Here is an 11,950-nt window from a genome sequence, read left to right as displayed (position 1 = left end):
GGCGGAAGACCTGGGAGGGGCAGACACTCCTCACCAGTCCCAGTGGCTCATCACAGGTGTCAGGGCCAAACCCCACGTTCACAAATTCCCAGGAGATCCAGGAGATAAGGGTGACATCCACGACAGCCAGAGCTAAACCATTGGGAGGCATCTGGCAGCAAAGAAGGTGTGCCTCCCTCTCTCCCTTCTACCTTTGCTTCCTCCCTGGAGGCCGGTTCCCCTGAACAGTGCTCTCAAGGGGCCACCAGGCTCAGACGGCCCACCGAGGGGTGAGGCCCCTGCTACCTCTCATGAAAAAGTACAAGGCAGGGGCATCTAGGTGTGTTGGATCGGGTCCATGACCAGGTCTTAGATCAAACTGCTGCCTCCAGGAAGCCTTCCCTGGTGGCCTCTGTTCACACTCTGAGCTTCTCTTTATTGAACTTGTCACCCTGAAAACCCATCTTGGCGCCACAAGACTGTGAGCTCTGGAGAGCAGGAGCCAAGTCCTCCTGTTCCCAGCTGGGTGACCCATCCTCGGCCCAGGCTCTGGCACACAGCGGGCATCCAGTAATACTTGGGGTGTGTTCAGTGCCAGGCTCTTGGAGTGGCTCTTCAGGAAGGCTGCAGTCAGGAGGGGAACCGTGGGGGCCCTGCAGGAAGCAGTGGGTGGCAAAGAGCAGCTCTTCCCCAGGCGCCTCTCTGGCCAGGCCCAGAGTGCATGCTGGGCAAGTTTACCCCACACCACCCCCTCCCCTTGGCTGGCTGCTCTGTCTCCCGGGGGGGCCCCACTGGGGGCCCCACTGGCCCCATTCCTTTCCTCGGGTTAGCTTTGGTTGGATCCGTCCTGTCCCGGCAAAGTCTGCCCTGGACCTCAGGATCTACAGTGGGAGGGGTGCCCTTTAGTAGACTGACAGCTTTGAAAGAGGAAACCCTGGGATATGGGGCAGGGAGAGGGGAGAGGGAGGAGAGAGGGCAGGAGGGGTGTCCCTCCCCTGCTCATCCTGGGATCTGTTCTGGGGGCAAAGGGGGAGGCTGAGGTTTGGCCCCCTCAAACAAGAAAAACTGGAATTAGCACTGAACTCGGAGAGGGTTTGCTGGGGCCTAGCAAGCTGTGGCCTGCCCTAGGCCTCTAGGCGGGCGGCCGGGCTCTGCCTCCTTGGTTCCCAGGGCGGTGGGGCAGGCAGCCGCCTCCACACTGGGCTCGTGGCCTTTTCTCTGCCAAGGGCGGCCATGGGCGAGGAGGCGGCAAGACACAGGACAGAGAGGGCGGGGGCTGGGGCCGGAAGGGGGCAAATCACCCCTGTTAACCACGCAGGCAGGTAAAGCTGGAGCTTTCAGAATTTAAAGAGAGTGTGTAATTTCTTGAAACTGTCCCAGCCCGCATCGGCATATATGGTGAGCTGCTCAAGTGAACCCTCTTGGGGTGAAAACAGAAGGTAAAGAGGGTTTGCCTTTTACCCTCAGCGAGAGTAAAGTCTGAAAGCTGTGGCTGCCTCCTGTGCTACTTCCTGCCAGGCCCTGTTCTACCAGGCGTGAGGGTGGGCCCTCCTTCTGTTGGCTGTTACTGCTGCTAAGGGGGTGCCAGGGTGCCTGTCCTCACAGGGCAGCCGTTTGAGTAGGGAACTGGGTTCAGGATGGGCACGGTGGGGGGAGGGTGGACACTGGGGCTGGCTCTTTGCCAGGTGGTGTGGGTGAAGGACCACACAGCCACTGCAGGGATGGCGTGGGCCCCCTCCCTGGGGTGGGTTGGGGCAGGGCAGGTATGGAAGAAGGGATGGAGGGGTGCTCGGCCTTCAGGCTGCCCTTCAGGGCCCTGCCGGGGTAGACTGCAGCCGCGTGACCCAGAGCAAGTGGGGAGGGGTAGAGGGGCCTACCCCTCGAGGCCTCTCCCTGCCTTCCCAGGGTCCTGCTGGTGGGCTAGGGCAGGCCAGGCATGAACAAGGCTGCTATAGAGCTAGGGCAGTAGGTGATCGAGAAGCAAATGTGGCCAAAGGACCCCTGGAGCCTGGAGCTACTGGGCCAGGCCTATTCAAGTCCCATAGAGCCTGTGGCAACTTCAGGCAGAAGGACCCTTCTCTGAGCCCCTCTGCTCCTCCCAGGGGCTGGTCAGAGGCCACACCAAGGCCCTATGACCTTCCCCTCAACCTCTCCCCGCCAGCCCCCAGGGGACTCTCTCTTCAGGCTTTGGGCTTTCTCGGCTTGGAGTCTATCCTCCTTCTGCCCTTTATTTGCCTCGGTTGGGAGAAGTCACCCCCTTAATGTAAAGAAGGGCTCAGGATGGGAGAGCTAATGAAAGTCAGGATCTCAGCCAGAGAATATGCCGTGATTATTTACAAATGTGACCTGGCCCACAGAAAACCTTGGAAGTAGCTTTTCTGGTTTTAAAAAGACACCAACATTTACTTTGATATGTTTATATTATAGATATAATACATAAAACATCTAGCATGAAACTCTGTGTTCTCCCCAAAGAAGAGAACCAAGCTGTCCTTCCCTGCTCCCAGCCCCGCCGATCTGTGCGTGCTGGCTGGAGGCCGCCTCCCTCCAGACCAGGAGCCAGGGCCTCTGGTGGGGGCAAGCCTGTGGGCAGCCCAGGCCAGAGGGGAGCGAGGCCCATAGCCCCACACCCCCTCCATCACCCCCCCCCCCACCCGGGGAAAGAGGAAGCCCACCTCACCTCTTTGGTTCCCTTGGGAGCAAAAGCAATCCCAAAAACCAAAAGGAAAGAGAGCCGCAGACCCTCCCTGCAGCTGCTGACAAAGAGTCTCATTTTGGCAAGTATCTGAGCAAAACCAAAACAAAACAAAAACCAAATAAAATGGTGGTTTAGCATAGACGTGCACATTCACATTGCTCAAGGCACCGCTGGGACACAGAGAGGCCAGATACAAGTGTTGATATCGGCTGATAAAGCAAAATATTTGGAAAGCTTCTCATAACTTCGGTCCCTCTGGGATGGACAGATTGTGCTTTATGTTTGTATGCAATGCTGGCAACATACAGTACAAGGCTGATGGTCCCAGTGTCCCTTCACCCCACCCCCACCCCCGACCAGATCTCTGGGTTTCCCTCTTCCACCAGGCCACCACTCCCATGAACACATGTCCTTACAGCTCACCCATGACCTAACTTTCTGATCTGACTGGGGGCAGGGGGCTCCCACTGGTCACCTGGTGACCCCCCATCTCAGTGGGTTCTGCCCAGGGAAGCCCAGCCTGTCACAGGCTGGGAGATTAGAGGCAAGGAACTAGGGACCCTCCACCTTCATGTAGGACTAGGGGAACAACGTTCCAAGTCCCTGTATCTCCTCCCCTCCGAGGACAGGCATTGAGGAGCGGCTAGGGCTGGCTTGTTGGGATCCCTGCTCCCTGAACCTTTCTCCTGCCATAGGCCGCACATTGCCTTCTCCCATGGAGGCCTGCAGCCTCAGGAATGAGGCAGGAACCCTCCAAATAAAATGACAAGGCACGTATTTGCTCCACCTACTCGGTAGGAATCGGAGCGGTGAGTTTGCGTTTCCAAGGCACAAGGTTATTCCTTAATACTGGAGCTGCCGGGCTTCCGGCTGAGCCCCATGGCACTTCTCCTCTCCGGCAGGGAGAAACCACTGCCTGACCCCTCATCTTAGACGCACCGAATCTGGCGCAGAGGAAGGCAAGGGGCGCGCGCGGCAGGCCAGGCTTTCTGGCGGCACCGGAATCTTCTAGTCCCGGCCTGCGCCGCTGGGGCAGTCTTGAGATCCGGAGACCCGAAACCACTCCCTGGGTCCCAGCCAGCGGCCGGCCCAGGGCGGTCCCGCCGCCCCAAGTCTCACGCGCAGTTGCCCATGGCCTTGACCAGGGAGCTCTCGGGCAGCTGGCGGAAGATGCCCCGCAGCGTGTCCAGTTCGCGGCTCAGTTGTTCCACCCGCTTGCGCAGGCGGTCATTGTCACTGGTCAGCTCCAGCACCTTCTGCTGTGTCTCCACGTTGCGCTGCTTGGCCTTGTCCCGGCTCTTGCGCACCGCGATGTTGTTGCGCTCGCGCCGCACCCGGTACTCGTTGCTGTTCTTGTCCACCGACTTCTTGACTTTGCCCGCGCCGCCGCCGCCGCCGCCGCCCGCGCGGAGGTCGGGGTGCGCGGCGGCCAGCCCCTTGAGCGCGCCGCCGGGGCCTGGCAAGCCAGCGGCACCGAGAGCCGGTGCTGGGTGAGGGCTGGGCACGGGCGTGGGCGGCGGCGTGGGGTGGCCGGGCTGCAGGTGCATGGTGGTCTGGCCGCAGTGCGCGATCTGGAACTGCAGGTGAGGGGCGGCCAGGTGCGCGGGCGGTGGGTGCGGGTGCGGCGGCGGCGGCGGCGGCGGCGGCTGGTAGGGGAAGAGGCCGGCCAGCGCCAGCTGCTTCGCCTCGTCCTCCTCGCGCGGCTCCTGCTTGATCACCAGCGGCCGCAACGCCGGCGCCCCGACGCGCTCGTACAGGGGCTCCAGCCTGCCGTCCAGGTAGCCGGCCGCGGCGCAGCCGTAGCCAGGAGGGGGGCCGTGCGTCCCTCCCGGCATCGCGGCGCCGCCGGCCCCCCCGGGGGCGCCCGTGTAGTCAAAGTCACCGCCGCCGGCTCCTGCGGGGGCCGCAGCCGCCTTGGCCTTCTCCTGCTGCCGGCTGTGCTGGAACAGGTCGGCCAGGAACTCGTCGTTGAAGGCGGCCGGGTCGATGTAGGCGCTGATGTCGATGGACGTCTCGTGTTCGCAGATGCCGCCCAGCGGCTCTGGGGCGGCAGGTGGGGCGGGGGGCTGCACGGAGCCCGCGCCCCGGGGAAAGCCGAAGGCGGCGCTGCTGGGCGCGTGCGGGGGACTCTGGAGGTGGCTGCTCATCGGGGGCCGCGGCTCCGCCTCGTAGAAGTCGGCCGACTCCATGGGGGAGCTACAGTCCTCCCGGCATGGCGAGCCTCGGCGGCCTCCAGCCTGCGCGGGGCGCCTATGCTGCTGCCGACCACCCGGAGCCCCGACTCCCTCGCGCCCGCGCAGCTCCCGGTCGCTAATGGCCAGGCGCGCTCGGGACCCGCATTTATACCAGGGCGGTCTTCGCCCTCTAGTGTCCGACGGCGGAGCGGCGTCTCCTGGGTCTTAGCGCCTGCCTTCCGGAGGGGGCGGTGAGTGGGGCCAGAGCGCAGCGCCGGCCAGGAGAGGCCCCGGCTCAACGCCCACTAACCCCCTGCCCCGCCAGCCGAACCCGGACGCTCGCATGATGCCCCACCCTGGGCCGAGTTGTCGCCCCGCACGCACGTGGTCGGTGACGGGGCCCCCTCCTCTAGCTTCCCCGAGGCACCCACTTCCAGCCAACGGTCGGGGAGCCCGGGAGCACCGAGACGCTGCGCGGAGGAGGGGGGTGGGCTGGTGGAGGGCCACTCTTGGTCTCTGAGTTACTGTGGCGCGGACTCGCTTTAAAAGCTAGAAATCGTCCGTTTCGGGGCCGGAGTCTCTCTGCTAGGCTGCGGCGTGGAGAAGGGGCCGGGGGTGGGGGGTAGGGAACAGTTTGGGACGTACTGGCCCAGCGCATACAGCGGCATGGAGAGGCGGGGGGCAGCGTCCTGGAGCGTGGTGATTTTGTGTCTCTATCTCTGATCTCCTGATGACCCCACCGATTCCACGCCGAAATACCTCTCCCCCGCTCCGCCTCTCGAAGCCCTCTGGGGTCCCAAGGGCTATATAACGCCGGGCACTAGGACCCCGCGGGGAGCGGAGGGAATGGGAGGCGGCTGCGGCCGCGGAGCCTGGAGGACCCGGCCGGTCCATCCGCTTGGGCTTGGAAAACTTTTTCTTTTTAATTACTTCTCCTAGCCGGAGCGCTAGGGTTGCTAGGCGCGGGGCTGGCGCTGCTACCCGGCTCTCGGCCGCCAATTTTTTTTTTTTTTTTTTTTTTTTTTTTTTTCCCCTGCGGGACGGGCCGAGCTGGATTCCTGGGCTGGGGTACCGGGGCGAGGTGGGGCGCATAGAGGGAGGCGGAGAATTTGACTCAGGGACCGGGATCCCAAATCGGGATCAGAATCCACTGCAGCGTACCCCTCCCCATTCGGGTGGGCTCCAGGGCGGGAGCGGGGGTGTCAAAGGAGCCGGGGCCTCGGGAATCTTGGCGTCCCAGAGTCCCATCACCTACCGGGAAAACCCTGCCGAGTGGTACGCAGGGCGCTGTGTTCCGGGGATCTTGGGGAACAAGGCGGCCAGGCCCCGGTGCCCCTTGGGCGCCTCCTCCGCATTCACTGCAGCCGAAGGAAGGGGTTTAAGGCAGCGCGTCTTCCAGCCACGTGGCGCCTCGCTGGTTCTATACCGGGATCGCCGGCGGGCCAGGGGCGCAGCCGGACTGCACTGGGAGCCTCCTGGGCCGGCAGTTCGCTCCTGCCTCTACCCCCCACCGCCCCTTAAGATTGTGGGCTGGAGCCCGACACCGTCTGGGTGTTGGTCGGAGGTGTCCCTGTTTGAGAAAAGCGGGGCTGCGCAGGTCAAGACCCCCTCGCAGACGGCGGCCTTCCAGAGCCTGGCAAGGCGCCAGAGCCCTCCCCCGAGCCCTCAAGGAGGCGCCCCACAAAAGCACAGCCGGCCCCGGGAGGCCAAGCTTCCACTGTGGTCACTGTAAAGAAGCAGCTTCGTCTGGGGAACACATACTGTGCTTTAATCAAGTTCCTATTCAACATATTCCCAATGATTAATGGCCCAACTGCTTCATTTTTTGGTCCAGGGCTCATACACAAGATATTTTAAGCTTTTGGCCTGGGAGTAAAAGTAAATATATTAAATAAATAACCTCTGTGAGCCCGGAGCAGCTCTCTGGGCCAGAGGCAGGACCCATTTCTGCACCAGGCCCCTGAGGAGACCTGGAGGAAACCTGAACACATGCAGTGAGATTTTCAGTTTTTTTCTGCAGTGAGTGCTAAAAATAACAGCCCGTGGCAGGGTAGCAGCAAAGCACAAGCTACTGAGAGTGTCCTGTTCCTAGCATGGACACCTGGTCTACTGAGCAGGGTTGCTGTTTCCAGCACAGGCAGCAAGAATGCGACCTCTTAGGATGGGAGGAGACCACAGAGGCTTTCTGGACAGCAGAGGAATAAGGCCTGATCAATAAGGGCGTGTAGGGGTAACAGGGGCACCAAGTGGGGCCCACATCCAGTGCCACAGGTCCTCACAGCAGAACCAGAATTCTCCCCAGGAGGCCTGCTCTGTGCAAGGTGCTCAGGGCCCCCGGATGAGTGAAAGGCGGCTCCTGCCCTCTCAGAGCTCCGGGCAGGAGATAGGTCGGCTCACAAGGTCTGCTCGGAGACAGTGGCCTTCCCACAGAACAGGTGACTCCAAAACGGCAGGGGATGGGAAAGGGACACCCTCCCCTGGTGAATATGGGGCTCAAAGAGAAGCAGCAGCCACCTTTGTCTGGGGAGGTATTCTGGGCTAAATTGTGACCCTCCCCCCAATTCATATGTCAAGGCCCTATCCCCAGTATGACTGTATTCTGAGATGCAGTTTTTAGGAGGTAATAAGATTAAATGAAGTAAGGTTGGGGTTCTAATTTGATAGGCCTTATAAGAAAAGAAGAAGGAAATCTCTCTCTCTCTCTCTCTCTCTCTCTCTCTCCCTTCCTGCCTCCCTTCCTCCCTCTGCCATGTGAGGACACAGGGAGAAGGCAGAGTGTGCAAGCCCGGAAGAGAGCTCTCACCAGAGTCCAACCATGCATCCTTGTCTGTAGCTTTCAGTCTCCAGAACTGTGAGAAAATGAATGGCTGTTGTTTAAGCCACACAGTCTGTGGTATTTTGTTATGGCACTTGTCTTACGAGCCAAGACAGGTGGTGAGAGAGGGTTTCATGCAGGAGTAGACCTTTGAGCTGCACCTCGAAGGATGAGCAGGAATTTGCTGGAAGGATGGGCAGACGGAACGGCAGGTGCAAAGGTGGAGAGGCTGCGAGTGAGTGCCTGGCATGTTCTGATAACAAAGGACAAGATGTGTGGCGGGCTGGAGTGCAGGGATTGCTGGGGAGGGGCCTAGATAAGGCTGGATCCACAGACAGGGCTGGGTTCATGGCCAAGGCCACTCCCAGTGAAGGAGAGAGCCATCTCAAAGGCTTTGGCTGTCCAGCTTTTAGCAGGCAAGCACTGTGATCCAGTTTGAGTTCCTGAAAGGGCACTGTGGTAGAGGCTGGGCAGGGGAGGGTGGACCAGATGAAAAACGATGGAGACCTGAGGCCCCAGGTGGGGGTGGAGGACAGGGATGGATTTGAATGTCAGGACTTGGGGTCTGGGTGGGGGCTGAATGCCTGGCTTTTGTCTGGGGGTACCATCCGCCGACATATGTAGCGCAGAGAAAATAGAGGATCTCCTCCAAGCCCCTTGGGGTCAGCTGCAGGACACCCGCCTGCCTGCTTCGTGGCTCTGGAGAAGAGGACAGTCGGCCAGGAACAGCCGCCAGGACCTACCTGCCATATTTTAGTTTTCCCTTTGAGGTCTAAGAGAACATCTAGGGGATGGAAGGAAGCGATTCGGGGGCAGGTAGTGGTCTGTGGGTCTGCGGTGCAGGAGTGTCCCGGAGCTGTCCAAGCCCTGATGCAAGAATTGGCTCTAGATCCTGGGTGAGACCCCAGGGTTGTGGACCCACTTTCCATGGGAGGTGCCCACGGCTGGCAGGGGGTTGTGGCCTGATAGGATGCGTGGGCAGTCAGCATTTGGCTGGACTCACTGGGGAGGGAGATGGCTGTGTGGCTCCCGCTCAACTGACATGGCGCCAGTAATAAGAGAAGCGCATAAATCCTCTCTCTGACCACCTTTACTATCCTTCTTTTTTGTCCTAATTTATGACACTTGGCAGCTCCCGAGGAGAGCCCTGAGGGAGAACTCTCCAAGTGCCTTGGCCTCAATGTGCTCAGCAGGCGGGGCCTCGGGACCGGGACCCACCCCAAGTCCCACAGGCTGCAGGCTCACCAGGGCCTGGCTTCTGCCACTGCAGGGGCCAGGGGAGAGGAGAGGCAGCTCTGGCTCTACTTTTTACAAAGGAGAAAATCAGCAACAGAAGTGAAAATGCATTTCATAGGTGTGAATTGTGCTCTAGCCAGCTCACAAGAGGAGGCTCTTCTGAGCTGGGGGAGGGCTGGCCCGGTGGGGAGAGGGGAGCCCCCACCTCCATGCATTGTGGTGCTGAGTGTTGGGTGCCCTGGGATGGAGCCCGATTCCAGGGTCATTCCCAGGGTTAACCATTCTGAGGAGACAAACGGAGGCCTGGGAAATTTTTTTGTTTTACTTTGATTCAACCTTCCTAATGCAAGGCATACAAAAGAATTCGTATATAAGTTTGAGAGTTCATCAAATTCTGAAGAGCAAGACGGGAACCAACTTTAAGTTTTCCAGCTTTATCGAAAGCTTAATGGATAGGAGTTTGGTCACTCCAAAGCAGGACTCATTAAGATAATAAATAAGGACTAAGAAAAGACAAAAGACAAGAACGCTACACTTTCCAGGTGCGGTTTGTGCTCTGACTAGGGGGCATGAGAATCTCATACAATATGTCTAATACAGTGTTTTAATAAAATGCTCTTAAAGACCTTCCTAAAACTTAGACACACAAAACAGAATGCAAGTTACTTTTTATGATAAATGCACTGGCTAATGAGTTTTATACTAATTCATTTTTATGTTTTAGATATTGGTGGGTACAGCAGATGAACCCAATGAACAGTCGATCAAGAGTCTCGTGTTTCTTACCAACAGCCTCTGGACACTTGGGGAAACCATTTTTATTCCTCAGTAGAGTGTGCATCCTAGATCACTAGGAGGCCAGTTAAATTCACCATTTACTAGCTGGGTGATCTCGGGCAAGTTGAATTTCTCTGAGCCTCTGTCTTCTTTTCTGTAAACTGGGGGCAATAATTCACTATAGGGCATTCTCAGCTGGTTCTAGGGCAAAGGCACTTAGGAGTCATACAGAACATTACTGGGCATAATTAATCGCAATACCATGAACTAGAAATTCTTTAACTGTTAGGAAATGTCACTATATTATATGTGTACCATATAAAACCATAACCATGAGTACTCAGATCCATAAAAGGCCCCTACTGTCAGATTCATCAGAATCAACTGTTTCCAGTTTTCTCTGAAGTTTCATTTACCATCATGTATGTATGGATTTTTCCGCCTTGTTTGTTTATCTCATTTGCTTGCAACTTACTAACAGATAAGCAGTAGCAGGCAGTAAAAAAATTTAGAAAAAGAAAACTGAGTCAAAAATGAAAATTTAGAGAATTCTATCCATTATCTTAATTTTGTTCAGCAAACCAAGGAAAGTCTTATATTCTGTTTTGTTAGAAAACTCCGTTGGTAGCTGATAGACCCCGGAACTCCCCATCCGGTATTTGGAGAACACTGCAGGAAGCAAGCAGTGGATGTGGGCAGGCCCATTGCACATTCTTGTGGGATCTGGGACAAGAATACAAATGGCAGTCCACATACCATCTGTTTAAATACCAAAAGTTATCAGTCAAACGAACAGACTGGCAGATAAAATATGTTCTACCTTTCTGCCTTGACAAATAAATCTTTGTCATGTCCTGGAAGGCCAGGTTTGAATTTAGAAGTTGACTCTGGAACATGGTGCCGGGAGGGCCACCGCCTCCTTCTCTTCCTTCCCGGTGCCATCCTCCACTGGAGGGATCCTTAGTCAGGTGGGAGTAGGTTCCCAGCACAGGGCTCCAACACTGCCGTCCCCCCCTGAAAATTGCTGCCTTCCTGTTTCCCCTTGATGAGTGTGCCCACTGCTGAATGCCTGGTGAAAGGGCCCACGTAGGCCAAGGCAGCTGGCTCGGGGCTGTCTGGGCATGGCGTTTCTTGTCCAGTAGGCTCCTCACCCTGAGGGAAGGGAGCAGCAAGAGGAGGGCATGAGTGGGATCCTCGTTCATGAGTCTAAGAATGGTCCTGGGGGTCTGCCCGGCAGGGTCTCGGCACTGTGGAGGGGGCCACACTCATTCCACATGAGCAGGAGGGCAGTGACGCCAGTGCTCCCGGCCTTGTCTGGAGGCCCCTGGCTCTACTTCTGTTGGAAGACACGTCTGTCAGCAATAATTCCAACCTCGTGTCCCCAGTTCAGCCCTTTTCTCCCTCTCACCACAGACATCCTGGTTCCAGTGGCCACCCTCCCCCACCGCAGCAGCCTCTAACTGGTCTCCCTGCCACCCTCCCTACCTCCTTGACCCCCAACTCTCCTCACAAAACAGCCGAGTTTCCCATTAGACGTGCATTCAGTCCATGTCCCTCACCTCTGTCAACCCCTGTGACACGCCCCCCCCCCCCCCCCCTTCCAGGAGAAGATGTGCCCAATGTGGCCGTGAGGCCCCGCATGATTCGGCCCTCACCTCTCTTAGGTCCTCGGACTCCTCACTCCTCCCCGCTCCCCAGTCTGCTGTGTGCCAAGCTTAGCATCTCCCAGCCTCCAGGCATTGCGCTTTGCTCTGCCGGCTCCTTGGAAGCTCCTTCCTGATGTTGGAGCAATTCCTTCCCTGTCATCTCAGTCTCACAGTCTCTCAGAGTCTCTCACATTCTCTCCCATTCTCCAAGAGCTTCCTCGGAGGCCCGAGTTGCACAGTAGCCACCCCTCCCCCATCACTCCTGAGGCCATTGTGCATTCTATTTTCCTCCTAGCACTCTCTGGAAAATGGTCTTGTTTACTTATTTTACTTGTTCCCTGTCTGGCTTCCCCCAACTAGAATGCCAGCTCCACAAAGACAGGACCTTGTCTGTCCTGTTCTGCCTATTTCCAGAGCTACAACAGGCCTTGGCATATGGTAGAGCCTCAAATATTTGTCGAATGAACACAGAATGGATTCTATTCAAGAAAACTGCTACCCGGCCACCCTCCCAGAACTCAGTTCGTCCCCGAGCCTAGCAGAGCAGCTCAAGGGTGGCCCCGAAAGATGCTCGGGAAGACCCGACCCCCTAAGTTAGGGCTCCCCAAGGGCAGACCCATCCAGA

General features: G+C 57.8%; 1 protein-coding gene across 1 annotated transcript; it reads right to left on the bottom strand.

Moving 5' to 3' along the window:
- Nucleotides 1-2,804: 2,804 nt before the first annotated feature.
- On the bottom strand, nt 2,805-5,056 carry CEBPA (CCAAT enhancer binding protein alpha). Its single transcript, XM_042918507.1, has one exon. The coding sequence runs from the start codon at nt 4,864-4,866 to the stop codon at nt 3,793-3,795; it is 1,074 nt and encodes a 357-aa protein (XP_042774441.1). The 5' UTR covers nt 4,867-5,056; the 3' UTR covers nt 2,805-3,792.
- Between the last annotated feature and the right edge of the window lie 6,894 nt (nt 5,057-11,950).

This window comes from Panthera leo, chromosome E2 (genome assembly GCF_018350215.1).
Source record: "Panthera leo isolate Ple1 chromosome E2, P.leo_Ple1_pat1.1, whole genome shotgun sequence".
In the NCBI taxonomy this organism is placed as follows: Eukaryota; Metazoa; Chordata; class Mammalia; order Carnivora; family Felidae; genus Panthera; species Panthera leo.
The sequence above is the reverse complement of the archived record's forward strand: the minus strand, read 5'-3'. Positions and strand labels throughout refer to the sequence as shown.

What these genes read in the sequence shown, in the direction of transcription:
- CEBPA (XM_042918507.1), bottom strand. Translation starts at nt 4,866, where the DNA reads ATGGAGTCGGCCGACTTCTACGAGGCGGAGCCGCGGCCCCCGATGAGC.